General features: G+C 41.8%; 1 protein-coding gene across 2 annotated transcripts in view; it reads right to left on the bottom strand.

Moving 5' to 3' along the window:
• The window catches only part of Amph (amphiphysin), a 145,760-nt gene that overhangs the window by 7,039 nt on the left and 126,196 nt on the right, over positions 1–12,525 (bottom strand). For both annotated transcript variants that reach the window (XM_069998537.1, XM_069998528.1), the window contains 3 exons: positions 5,540–5,746; positions 3,790–4,038; positions 711–812 (listed from right to left, as the gene is read on the bottom strand). In XM_069998537.1, the coding sequence (XP_069854638.1) occupies positions 711–812; positions 3,790–4,038; positions 5,540–5,746 (558 nt within the window). The remainder of the gene's footprint in view (positions 1–710; positions 813–3,789; positions 4,039–5,539; positions 5,747–12,525) is intronic.

The raw sequence follows: 12,525 nt of genomic DNA, 5'->3' as shown, positions 1-12,525 counted from the left end.
TCTATGAGACTCTTATCTCCATTTAGCTACCAAAAAAGCCAGAAGTGGAACTATGGCACAAGTCAGAAGCACAAGTCATGAGCAAAAACCCTCAAGGACAGAGCCTAGGTCCGGAGTTCAAGGTCCAGGAGGACTGGCACCAAAAACAAAAAAGTTCACAAATCGAGGCAGGAACAAATTGGGAGATCACAGCACCTTACCATGGGACAAACCTCTTTGCTGGAAGGCATGTTTATAGGAGTCTCTTTTAAATTTTATAATGTTGTATTGTTAGGAGTACAGTTCAGTGAGTTTGGAAAAATGCACAAACACACACACACATACACACAAACACACTCCTACCAAGACGGATGGCCATTTCCATCTCTCCAGAAAATTCTCCCATGTTCTTTCCCAGTCAACCTCCCCATCCTTGAGGGCAAGCCTCTGAAGGGGATTTTGAGTTCTTATGACTAGTATTGGCATCTCCTGGAGATGGCACAACACATAAACATCCTTAGGAAGTGATGTTATATGATGAGAAAAGGTCATCTTATAAAGGGAGTGATAGCACAGCATCCCCAAGGGCCTTGAAAATCCAGTAAGGGATAGACTAGTCACAACCACTTCAACCCCTCTCAGAGTTGACTTTCAAGAGCTTCCTGTATGCAACTTGCCCTCAGGGGAAAAATCAACATGACCAGAAGCATGTTCCATATCTTGTCTTTTACCTGGTCAGCTTCTGAGTCTGAGGGGACCACCAGCACCACGTCACCCCTTTGCAGGTTAAGCTCATCCGAGTTTGCTGCCTCGAAATCATGCAGGGTTTCCACCTGCAAGATTTTAAAGGAACAGGTTAACTTTGGAAAGAAAAGATGTTAAAAGAAATCATAGTTGCCTTGTCAAAAAAGACATTCTTAGAAGAATTTTCCAAGGGGCATAGAAAGATGAATATCTACATTGCACCCTGCTCTGGGAGGTTTTGTCTGTAGATTGTCCCTCAAAGGCTCAAATGTTGATGACTTGGTCCCCATTGTGGTGATGTGAGAGGTGGATTCTACCAGGAGGGCTTAGGGGTGCTGCCTTCAGAAGGGATTAATGCAGTCCCGAGAAGACCTTGGTTAGACTCTGCTGAGCCCTGCCCTACACTCTGGTTTCTTGTTTAGAATGTGATGGGTTCTTGTTGCATGATACCTTGTGTCATGTGATACAGGAAGGGCCCTTTCCTGAGCTTAGCCAGTGCCTGCACTGAGCTCTGAGCATCTGGACCTGTGAGCTACATAAACCTTTTTACTTGATAATGTATCCCACATTAGGTATTCATTATAATAACAGGAAACAGACTTGTACATGCTCCAAGGACAAAGAGGGCTTCTAGAGACAAATAGAGTACTATTCTCTGTTTATTTCAAAACCTTGATTCTTACTAACTCTTATAAGGCTATTTGAATAAATATTTATTAGTGCAATGTATTCAATGTAGATTTAAGTTCTAATTTATTAAATTCTAATTCATCATTTGCACTTAGAGATATTGACACTTCATTACTATTTATCACTGAAACTTGAACTGAAAAAATGCCTAGCTGGAAGTTCTTTTAACCCCAGCTTTGTCCAAATAACCAAATATCAGGAAATCTATCACTTTCAACTTACATGAGAATTGGTACCAAACTTTGGGATCACTTTCTGTGTATATACACTTTCTCTTGTCCCTATCCTACCTCTGTGGCAACCTTTTATTTCCTTCTTAAAAAAAAATTCTTTAAGCTGCATAACAGTGTAATCTTCACTTCTTGGGAGGATGAGATTGTGGTTCAAGGCCAGCTCAGGGTGAAATGTTCAAGAGACTCCTTCTCAAGCCATAGCTGAGCACAGTGGTATATGCCTGTCATCCCAAGTCATGTGGAAGGCTGAGATGGGAAGGATTATAGTGGTAGGCCTGTCCAGGCAGAAAAATCCATGTGACTCCATCTTCACACAGAGAAGCTGGGTGGAGGGGCACATACTTGTGATTTCATCAATGACAGGAAACTTAAAGTGGGTGCTCCATGGCTCAGGCACATGCCTGCATTGGAAAGGAGGTCCTAGCCCAAAATTATTAAGTTTAAAACAGGCTACAGGCGTGGCTCCAGTGGTTAGAGTGCCAGTCTAGCAAGCATGAAGCCTTGAGTTCAAAATCCCTAATTACCATCCCCCAAAAAAATCTCTAAAATTTTATTATAAATAAAAGCAGAAAGAATAACACAATGGCCAGCCACAAACCTATCTCCCAACTTGAATATATAGTCCTGGCCAGTTTTGCCTCTCCGATTGTTGGTTTCAGTCCCTCAGAGATTAAGCAACGCTTTTAAAAGGTGGTCTGTTGCATACAGAATCACAAAGTGTCAGAGCTGGAGAGGACTTCCATCCCCCAATTGTCTTCTCTAATGAGAAGACTGATGCCCAGAGACATGGGTTAAGCTATAGGACTGAGTCACATTGAAGCAGTGAGGAAGACCTCAAGTCCAGGCCTCCCAAAGCACAACCAATGAAAGGAAAACAGCCACACACAGCCTCCTAATATGTTCAACTTTTCTCCAATTCAATTCATTTACAACTGGACCACATGCTCACCCTTGGTTTGAAGTATCAAGGTAGCTGTTACTTTGTATAAGATAGAGAAGGGAAGAGGAGGAGCAAATTGGAGGGGGGAAGCCAGGAGGGAAGAGGCAAAAGGGAAGAGAAAGAGAGGGGAGAGGACAATAAGATTGTCACTGTTCAATCCCAGCCCCATGAACGCGCTCAGATTTTTTAAAGATGTTGCCAAGTGTGAGGCAGATGAGGTTTTAAATATAAATCAAATTACAGAATTGAACGTCCCTAACTAGAACCCATAGGGGAACATTACCTGCCTTCAATCTTAGCTAATGCCAGTGTTCTGGTTGTTAGTTGTTATTTTGGTAAGGACACCGGTTTATAAAGGTTCTAAGTATCCCTTCTGGGAATAATATTCTTCTTCGGTGACTGCAGGCTTGTTTGTGTCTTCCTTTTCATAGAAGCCTAAAATCTGTCTTGATTAATTAACTTAGTCAATGTATGACTCTTGCTCCGCTTGTTTTTGGAATATTCCTAGGACTGGTGATTCCTGCTTCCCCTCTGACATTGCATGGGGGTCTGAGCCAGGCTTAGGGGTCTTTGGAGAATTCACAGGGTGGTTGGAGGGAGTTAACCCACTTCTTACCTGGTGCCCCCCTTTAGTTCTTTATTAAAATAAGGAAGGTACTTTTGTATTGCTTGCTGGCTCACAGCAAGGAAATCCTTCTGTTTTCCAAATTGAATTAGGGATGACAGGGAAGTAGTAGGAAGAGAAATATATGGTACAAAGAGGAAAAGTAAAATACTAGCAAATCAAAGGTTGCAGCAAGCTGGATGCTGGTGGCTCACACCTATAATCCTAGCTACTCAGGAGGCTGAGATCTGAGGATCGTGGTTCAAAGCCAGACCGGGCAGGAAAAGTCCATGATATTCTTACCTCCAAAAAACCACCAGAAAACCAAATGTGGAGCTGTAGCTCCAAGTGGTAGAGCACTAGCCTCCTTGAGCAAAAAGAGCTCAGAGACAGAGCTCAGGCCAAGTTCAAGCTCCACAACACACACACACACACACACACACACACACACACACACACACACACACACACACACACACACACACACACACACACACACACACACACACACACACACACACACACACACACACTTTCTTGAAGAAAATCAGACTCAAAGTAAGAAAAGACAAATGATCAGGATGTCACAGTACAGAGACCTTGTAGAGAAAGCCGGGTGGCCGATCCAGGGAGGCCTCTCCGCCGGAGGGGAGCTGATCAGGAGGGGCAGCCTGGGTGTCCTCTGGGGGCTCCTGCTCCCTGGCCAGCTCTGGAGATTCCCCTGTGGGAGGCTTGGGAGCCACCTCTGCCGTGGCCTCCTTGGGTTCTGTACCCATGGCTGCTTCGTGCTCTCCTTCCCCTTCATGGTTGGAGGCGGGCTCAATGACTACTGAAGGAATGACTTTCTCCTAGAGAAAGAAGAAGGCAGTGATGTCCAGCAGGGGTGCCTCTTCCAGAACTTGCCTCTACACCCCCCTCTACCCCAATCATTGTTCCCCAAATCCTACATACAGCTTCTCAGATGCTGGGTTGGCACCATGTAGTGGATGGCTCACCAACTCTCTGTCTCTACATTCTTCCTGTCTCCAAGTACCAAACCCTTCGTGGGATTCATGTTGGGGGCCTTTGGCAGTCACTCTGATTTCTGAGGTCAGTGGGGAGAGGCGTGGAGGCTGAAGGGGATACAAAGGGATCACCCGGAGTCAGAGAGGCCATGCCGAAATGGAAATCCAAGGGAGGGCTCCACATTGGCCCCTATGATCTTTGCAGCCTTCCAGTCCTGTCCCCCAGTCATGGAATGTGTGATTTATGGCTTTGGAGTGCTGGATGGAGGCAGTGGCAGCAGGGGGCATTTTGCTCCAGCTCCATGCATGACCTCATTGCACGCCTTCCCTGCCCAGAGTGGAACCCTGGGCACTGGGCCTTGCTGGAGGAAGCCTGGTGGCGGAGGTCACAAAACAATGAGGACAGTATTAGGAGGTCATTAGTAATGCTGATTTCTCATCACGTGCCTGGCCTTCTAAGGTTTATGGGTATTTTCTCCCTCAACCCTGTCATGGTATTGTTTTCTCCTCCCTCCATTTTCATCTCTTTCAATTCTGCTTATTCCCTGGCTTCCTCTTCCACTTTCTGTACTTCAACTGCATCAACCATGGGAACTAGGAATCATGTGGAACAACATGGTGTTGATATGAAATGAGTGCTAGGACCACTCTGAATGGAGCAATGAATTTATATATATATATATATATATATATATATATTACATATGACATATATCATATACTTATAATTATATGCATATAATATATATTTAGATGATATATGTTTAATGTAGATATTATATAATCACATAATACACAATACATACATACTATATAATATATAATTACCTCATATAATTGTTATATATAATGTATTATATATATGTATATATACATGTACATATATACAATGTACTATATAATATATAATTACATTGTATTATAGATTATATATAACCTCATGATATATATACTGATTATGTAAAGCCTAGATTATAATCTAACCACACACACATATGATAGGGAGACACAAAATGGCTATAAACTTGCAAGCTACCACTCTCAACCTGCAGACAGCTTATTCCAGCCCTCCATCTCCCCAGGATTTCTTTTTTTTTTTTTTTTTTTTTTTTTTTGGTCCAGTTGTGGGGCCTGAACTCTGGGCCTGAGTGTTGTCCCTCAGCTCTTCAGCTCAAGGCTAGCACTCTACCATTTGAGCCACAGCGCCACTTCCGGCTTTTTTTTTTCTTTTTGCTTATATGGTGCTGAGGAATCGAACCCAGGGCCTCAGGCATGCAAGGCAAGCGCTCTACCACTGAGCCAACTTCCCAGCCCCTCCCCAGGATTTCTGCAAGGGGACACTCACCTGAGTGTCTGCTGCTTCCGTCTCTGCAGATGGAGGTCGATCACTGTCTAAAACCTCGGTGGTTTCTGCCTCGGTTTTAGTTTCCTCTAAACTTCCCCCTTCCCCGGTGGGAAGGGCTGCCCTCTCTGCCTCTGTGTCCTCCACCAGAGCCCCCTCGGTGGGCACTGTGGGTCCCACAGTCTCTGCAGCATCCGCTCCAGGCTGGATCTGTAGGGAAGATACCAAACAAGCCAAGTCTGTGACTCTAGGCCCCAAGTCTCCCACCAACCTCATCAGATCACAACTGGCTGGCTCGTCATGGGCTTAACCCCAGGCCTCAGGTCAGGGGCAGCCGACATCGGAACTCTTCACCCTGAGCTCCCAGCAATTCTTTTTATTGCTCAGCTTTCGCAGCAGGCAGGGGTAGCAAACGAATGTGAACAGAAATGACAGATTCTGTTCCTGAGCTGCTACTGTTAAGACATGCCTGGTTTCCCTCCACAAGGAATGGCCATTCTTGTTGGGTGAAGTCAGATGACAATGAATGCAGCCTCAGGACACTGCCAAGTTGGAAGGGGCCTGAGCCTGGGGCTTAGCGCATGGGGGTCTGGAGGAAGCCCCACCAGTAGGATATCCTCACTATGCAACACCACTAAGCAACTATTTCCTCATCTTTGTGAGGAAGTTCCCAGAAGCTTAATCGCTTTCAGGAAAGAAAAAAGGGGATAGTTTTCTGAATGAGAACTCTTCCAAATGAAGGAAAGGGAATACAAAAATCAAACACATACTATAAAAATTTAAATATCTGTAGGCAAAGGCAGCCTAGGAAATGCCAACCAGATTTCACATAGTTACTGAGAGAAGCATGATAGAAAAAGGGGAGTTTGAGCAGTATTCAGAACTTGCTATAATAAAATAAAATGAACTCAATGAAAAATGTAAGTTTTGGCTAATCGATTGGAATCCAACTCCTTATAATAGCATTCTAAAAACACTGGCTTGGCAGGCCTGACATGAGCGATTCAAACTAGAAAGACAGGATACAAAGAATATTTGATTTATGGATTCCAAAAGCTGACCTTGTTCTCTGACGTGCTTAGCAGTAGCTATTCTTTTTCTTTACTGAACAACTTCTAGCCAGTCGTTCTATTAGGTTAGCCACATCCTAATCTTTTCTTTTCAGTCTTTTTAAAATTTTTATATCATTTTTAAGTCGTTGTAAGAAGGATTTGGCACTTAACAAAGCAGTTTATGAACACAATGCAGGTTGATCAATGTCGCCCTTTTCAATATTCTCACTCACCCCTCCCCTACCTCTCCCTTCCCTTACTCCTCTTAATTTTGTAGAACATGTATTGAGTGTTTGCCAAGTCCTAATCTTGAAAATACTAATTCTCCAACTGAATACTGACATGAACACATGGCACATGGGCATCAGAAATGGGAGATGTGGCATAATCTCAGCTACTTGGGAGACAGAGATCAGGAGGATTGAGATTTGAGGCCAGCATTGGCAAAAAGTTCATTAGGTCCCCATCTCAATCAGTAGCTGAACATGACAGCAAGGATCAGCCATCTCAGCTATGTGTGAAGCATAAATAGGGGATTGCAGTTCCAGATGTCTGGGGCAAAAAGTGAGATACTAGCTTGAAAATGACCAGAGCAAAAACAGGCTGAGGTGTGGCTCAGAGGTCAGGCACTTACCTAGCAAACACATAGCCATCCTGGTTCTTCACAGAACATATGCAATGATCCAAAATATAACCACTACAATAAAGTCCTTGTTTATCTTTGTCTACTTAGTAATTAAGGTATATGAATTGATGCTTTGTAACAGGTACTTGTTGATAAACATTCATAATTATAGCAGGGTAACAACTATGTGGGGATTTTTATCTTGGTGAATGACTGAAAATTCTCACAATGAAAAGTTGTCAGCAATCCTCACTACCTGGGAGACTGAAATTAGGAGGATTGTGGTTCAAGGCCAGCCTAGATAGAAGTGTTTGTGAGATCTTCTTGTTAACACATAGCTGGGTGCAGTAGCTAGTGCCTGTCATCTTAAACTATATGGAGGTTCAGATTGAGAGGGTAACAGTTCCAAGACAGCCCAGCCTTCAACATCCTTGAAACTCAGTGGATTGTGCCTGTAATCTCAGCAACTACAGGTAGCCTAGATTGGTTGATCATGGCTCAAGCATGAATCTAGTTGGGAAGGAGACCCTATCCTAAACTAGACTGGAGGAGTGGGACTAAGTGCTAGAACACCAAGCTAGAAAGTGTGAGGTTCTGAGTTCAAATGTAGTACTGGCAAAAATACTTAAGAAAATTGCATTCCTTTTAAAATAAATTAGTATTAGGAAGTGTTACAAAAATGAAGGAGGAAGGGCAGGCAAATACAATATTATATCAAATGTACTTTGTATAAAAGTTGAACTGTTTAACTTGAACGTAGAGATAGGAGGGGGAGAATAGAGGAGAACAATGAAAGACTGACCAAGACACATTGTGCTCATAGCCAGAGGTCTGGAATTGAAATCACTTTGTAACTACAAAAGATAAATGAATAAAGATTTTAAAAAATAAATACAGATCTTGGATGGATGTTATTGTCCCTGTTGTTAGGAGAGGAATGATGAGAACATAAATGAAGAAGGCATCTTAATTCCAAGAAAAAGAATGACCAGCTGCTCCTATATTTACTGGAGAAATCTCAGGCTTACACCAGGCACTGAAGACATTTGCAATGTTTCTTCCATATAAAAGGGGTGACGCTGTCCAAAAATAAATATACGCTTTACCTGACTTATGTAACTATAACCCTGTGTATATTGCCTTTATAATTACAATTTAAAAAAACATATATGTTAAAATGTTCAATACATACTCATAGCAGTGTGTATATATGTGTGTGTGTGTGTGTGTGTGTGTGTGTGTGTGTGTGTGTGTGTGTGTGTGTGTGTGTGTGTGTGTATAGAGAGAGAGAGAGCGAGAGAGAGAGAGAGAGAGAGAGAGAACAGTGTGCGTGCAATGGATTGGTACAGGCTCAAATGCAGAAGGCAAGTCAGTGGTCATAATTCTGAGTTACTTTGGGATTCCATCTGCCTCGAAAATCACATCTATGAATATCCACTGGCTTCAACAGCTTAGGATCAAACAGTATGTGTAACCACAGCAAATATGCCACTCCACACAACATGCATGCACACACACACCACACACATAGGTATGCACACAGGTATGCAAGTGCACAGACATGCACACATGCATTTACACATATACTGCTGCAGAGCACGAAGCAAATGCAGCTATGTCACTCCTGTGTATACAATGACCAATCTATAGCTACATTTTCCAAGTACCACACATGATTAGTAGCTGGATTTTCCTCTTTTTTTTTTTTTTTTTTTGGTTGGTCATGGGGTCTGAACCCTGGGCCTGGGTGCTGTCCCTCAGCTCTTCAGCTGAAGGCTAGCACTCTACCACTTGAGGGTCAGCCCCACTTCCGGCTTTTTCTGCTTATGTGGTGCTGAGGAATCGAACCCAGGGCCTCATGCATGCAAGGCAAGCACTCTACCACTAAGCCACCTTCCCATGGATTTTCCTCTTAACAGAACCAATACCAATCTTAGGAACAGTGCCTTCTTCTGTGGTGGATTAATGGTGTTGTAAAGGGTAATTTTTTTGTGTATTTTTTGTGTCAGTCCCGGGGCTTGAACTCAGGGCCTGGGCACTCTCCCTGAGGTTTATGGCTCAAGATTAGCACTACACCATTTGAGCCACAGTTCTACTTCTGGCTTTTTGGTGATTAATTGTAGATAAGGGTCTCAATGGACTTTCTTGCCTGGACAGGTTTCAAACTTGTGATCCTCAGATCTCAACTTCCTGATAGCTAGGATTACAGGTGTGAGTTGTTGTAAAGCATGATTTTAAAAATATGTTCCACAGAGAGTGTTAATCACTGGCCTCAGCGTGCAAGTCTGCCAATCAGGTTGTGTTGGAGTTTCCTCCCAAGGGCTGAACATGTTATTGCCTTATGCTAAATAATTAAGGAGGCCTTGTTGTCTGCTGACAGCAAAGCAGATGTGAGAACAGAGACCAGTGGGAGACAGACCAGGGTGCTCTCTCTCTCTGACTGATCTGAAGATGCCAGACCTGAGTGACACCAATGCTCAGTCCCAGCATCACAGAAATTCACCTGAAGGAGCGCCTCTAGAAGTGTTGATAAGAATGTGCAAATAGAAGTCACTAGAATACTGACATCAACAATTCTTGCAAAGACAAGAGGCATGGAACTGGCATTTGGATTTATAGAAGAAAACACAAACACAAATACAAACAACTTGCGACCTACTTAGAAAAGTGAAGGGAAATGGCACACTCCTCTATTCTTTTCTGGGTCTACTGCTAATGAATTCTGTTTCTCTAGCTGATGTTTAATTAACGTTCTGATTTTACAGCTTAGAAACAGTACATAACAGAAGGATGAGCCCAGGCTGCATTTCCTCCAAGCATCTGGCTCTAACACTGGCCTGATTTTAAGGAATGCTTTTGTCCTTCTTTTCTATCCACAATCTCTTTTATGATTTTTGCTTTTACCAAAAGTTTTCCAATGCACTAAAGGTCACTAATTGCCACAGAACCACAGAAAACATCCATGGAAAACTGGAAACCAGTTTCTCAAATTTCAGCTACTTGGGAGGCAGAAAGGTGAGGAGTAGGGTACAAGGCCATACTAGGGAATAGCACAAGACCTTGTCTGAAAATAAACTGAAAGCAAGGATTTAGGGGTGGCTCAAATGTTAGAGCATTTACTGTGCAAGTATAAAGTCCTGAGTTCAATCCTTACCACTCTATGCGCACACACACACAAACACACGCAAACACATATGCACGTACACATATGTGTACATACCACCAGGACCATATATGTGGATACATAATCATACATTTATTTTATTGTTTTCTGCAAGTGTCCCTGTACTTTCTTTTATTATCACCATAGTCTTTGCATCAAGATACATAGCAATGATAGCAGGTTCCTATTAAAGCTTAGTATTAAATATTAAATATCTCTCCTCAGTTTAAGTTTATATTACTTTGGCAAGAAAAACAAAACAAAACTAAGACTCAAATTATCTGAAGCCTGGACACATTCTTATGATTAGGCTGGCTACGTAAAAGTTGGTGACTTCATTCTTCCTGTGTAAGCGGCTCTAGGCCCTAGAAAGGTAGGACCAGTTAGAATTGTTTTGAAAAGTGTGCTACAAAAATGGATGGCCTGCTGGGAGGGTGGCTCAGTGGTAAAGTGCTTTCCTTGCATGCATGAGGCCCTGGGTTCAATTCCTCAGCACCACATAAGCAGAAAAAGCCGGAAGTGGTACTGTGGCTCAAGTAGTAGAGCACTAGCCTTGAGCTGAAGAGCTGAGGGACAGCGCCCAGGCCCCGAGTTCAGGCCTCACGACCAACAACAACAACAAAAAAGGATGGCCTGGTATAAGCCAAGGTTACAAAGTAAGGATGGGTTAAGGGAAGGACATTTTCTTTCAGAAAAATACCCAGAATAATCAAATTTATATACATACATATATTAGTGTGCATGTATATTTATCAGTCCATAGTACTATATATATACACACATATACATATACATACCCACACACATATATACCATATATATACACATATACATATATATGTATATATACATATATATATATACATATACATACATACAGTGGAAAGTTTTTCAGTCCTGATATATCTCTCCTTTATTACTATTATGCATTCCAATTTGCTGGCTATTTTTAGGTCTACAAAAGGAAAATATTTTCTGTGCTTTGCTTGCTACAATTATGTTACACCTGTTAGATAAAACACAATGATACATGACTATTTGCCCTTTTTCAAATGTCTTGTGCTAACCTTAAATTTAACTACAGCAGATTTCTTTTGAAATAATAGGGCAAAAAATGTTCATCTACTTCACATCAATTAAACAAAGTATAGACGCTGATAGGTATTTAGAAAAAAAATGGCCAGGTCTTGTCTGTAAGAAAATGAAATCAATATAAGACTTTATTTTCTACAAAAAAATGACATGCATAATAAATGACTAACTATAATCAAAGAATACATGATGTACTGATTCTATACTCATCTTTATCTGTTGTGCAACTAAGTCTCAGACTTATATACTTAAAAGCAACACTGAAATTACCTGTTTCTAAATCATTATTTATTTATACAATGTAGAAGCATCAAGAGAAAGAGAGATGGAGTTTTTGTTTACAAAAATGCATCCTACAGACATGTTGGCAAAAAATTAGACGTTGTAGGGAAAAGCAATTTCAAAGACAGAATATGTGGGAATCAAACAGTAATCAGAAATATGACCATTAAGCTTCATGTTTCTTTGGAAAACACATCTAACATTTCCTGTTTTTGATATTGCACTTGAGTGTTTTTTTTTTTAACCAAACCACAACAGGCTGAAATCCATCCTGTCAAAATGTGAACTCATAATGGTGCAGTGACATTTTGGCAGGAAAAAAAAGTACTCTGTAAAGGTGACGCACAGCACAGCAACCTAGTCATTAACTCCAGGGATATAAGGTGGGGTTTTATGCTTTTACAACTAAATGCCATACATCTTGAAACAGGGAGGTTTTTCTTCAGGAAAGAGAATAAGCCCAATATTTTATGTTATTATAAAAACAAAGATATGCCTCCACTTCAGGAAATAAAAATGTGTATGTTATGTGTGTGTGTGTGTGTGTGTGTGTGTGTGTGTGTGTGTGTGTGTGTGTGTGTGTGTGTGTGTGTGTGTGTGTGTGTGTGTGTGTGTGTGTGTGTGTGTGTGTGTGTGTGTGTGTGTGTGTGTGTGTGTGCTTAAATTCAGGGGTTTGGACTCTGACTTAGCCTTTTGTTAAGACTGGAATTCTACTACTTGAATCATAATTCCACTTCCAGGTGTTTGCTACTAAATTGGACATAAGAATCTCACA

The sequence above is a fragment of the Dipodomys merriami genome, unplaced genomic scaffold (assembly GCF_024711535.1).
Source record: "Dipodomys merriami isolate MVZ:Mamm:240054 unplaced genomic scaffold, mDipMer1.0.p SCAF_104, whole genome shotgun sequence".
NCBI classification, from domain to species: Eukaryota; Metazoa; Chordata; class Mammalia; order Rodentia; family Heteromyidae; genus Dipodomys; species Dipodomys merriami.
Note: the sequence above shows the minus strand (reverse complement) of the source record. Positions and strands in the feature narration are given on the sequence as shown.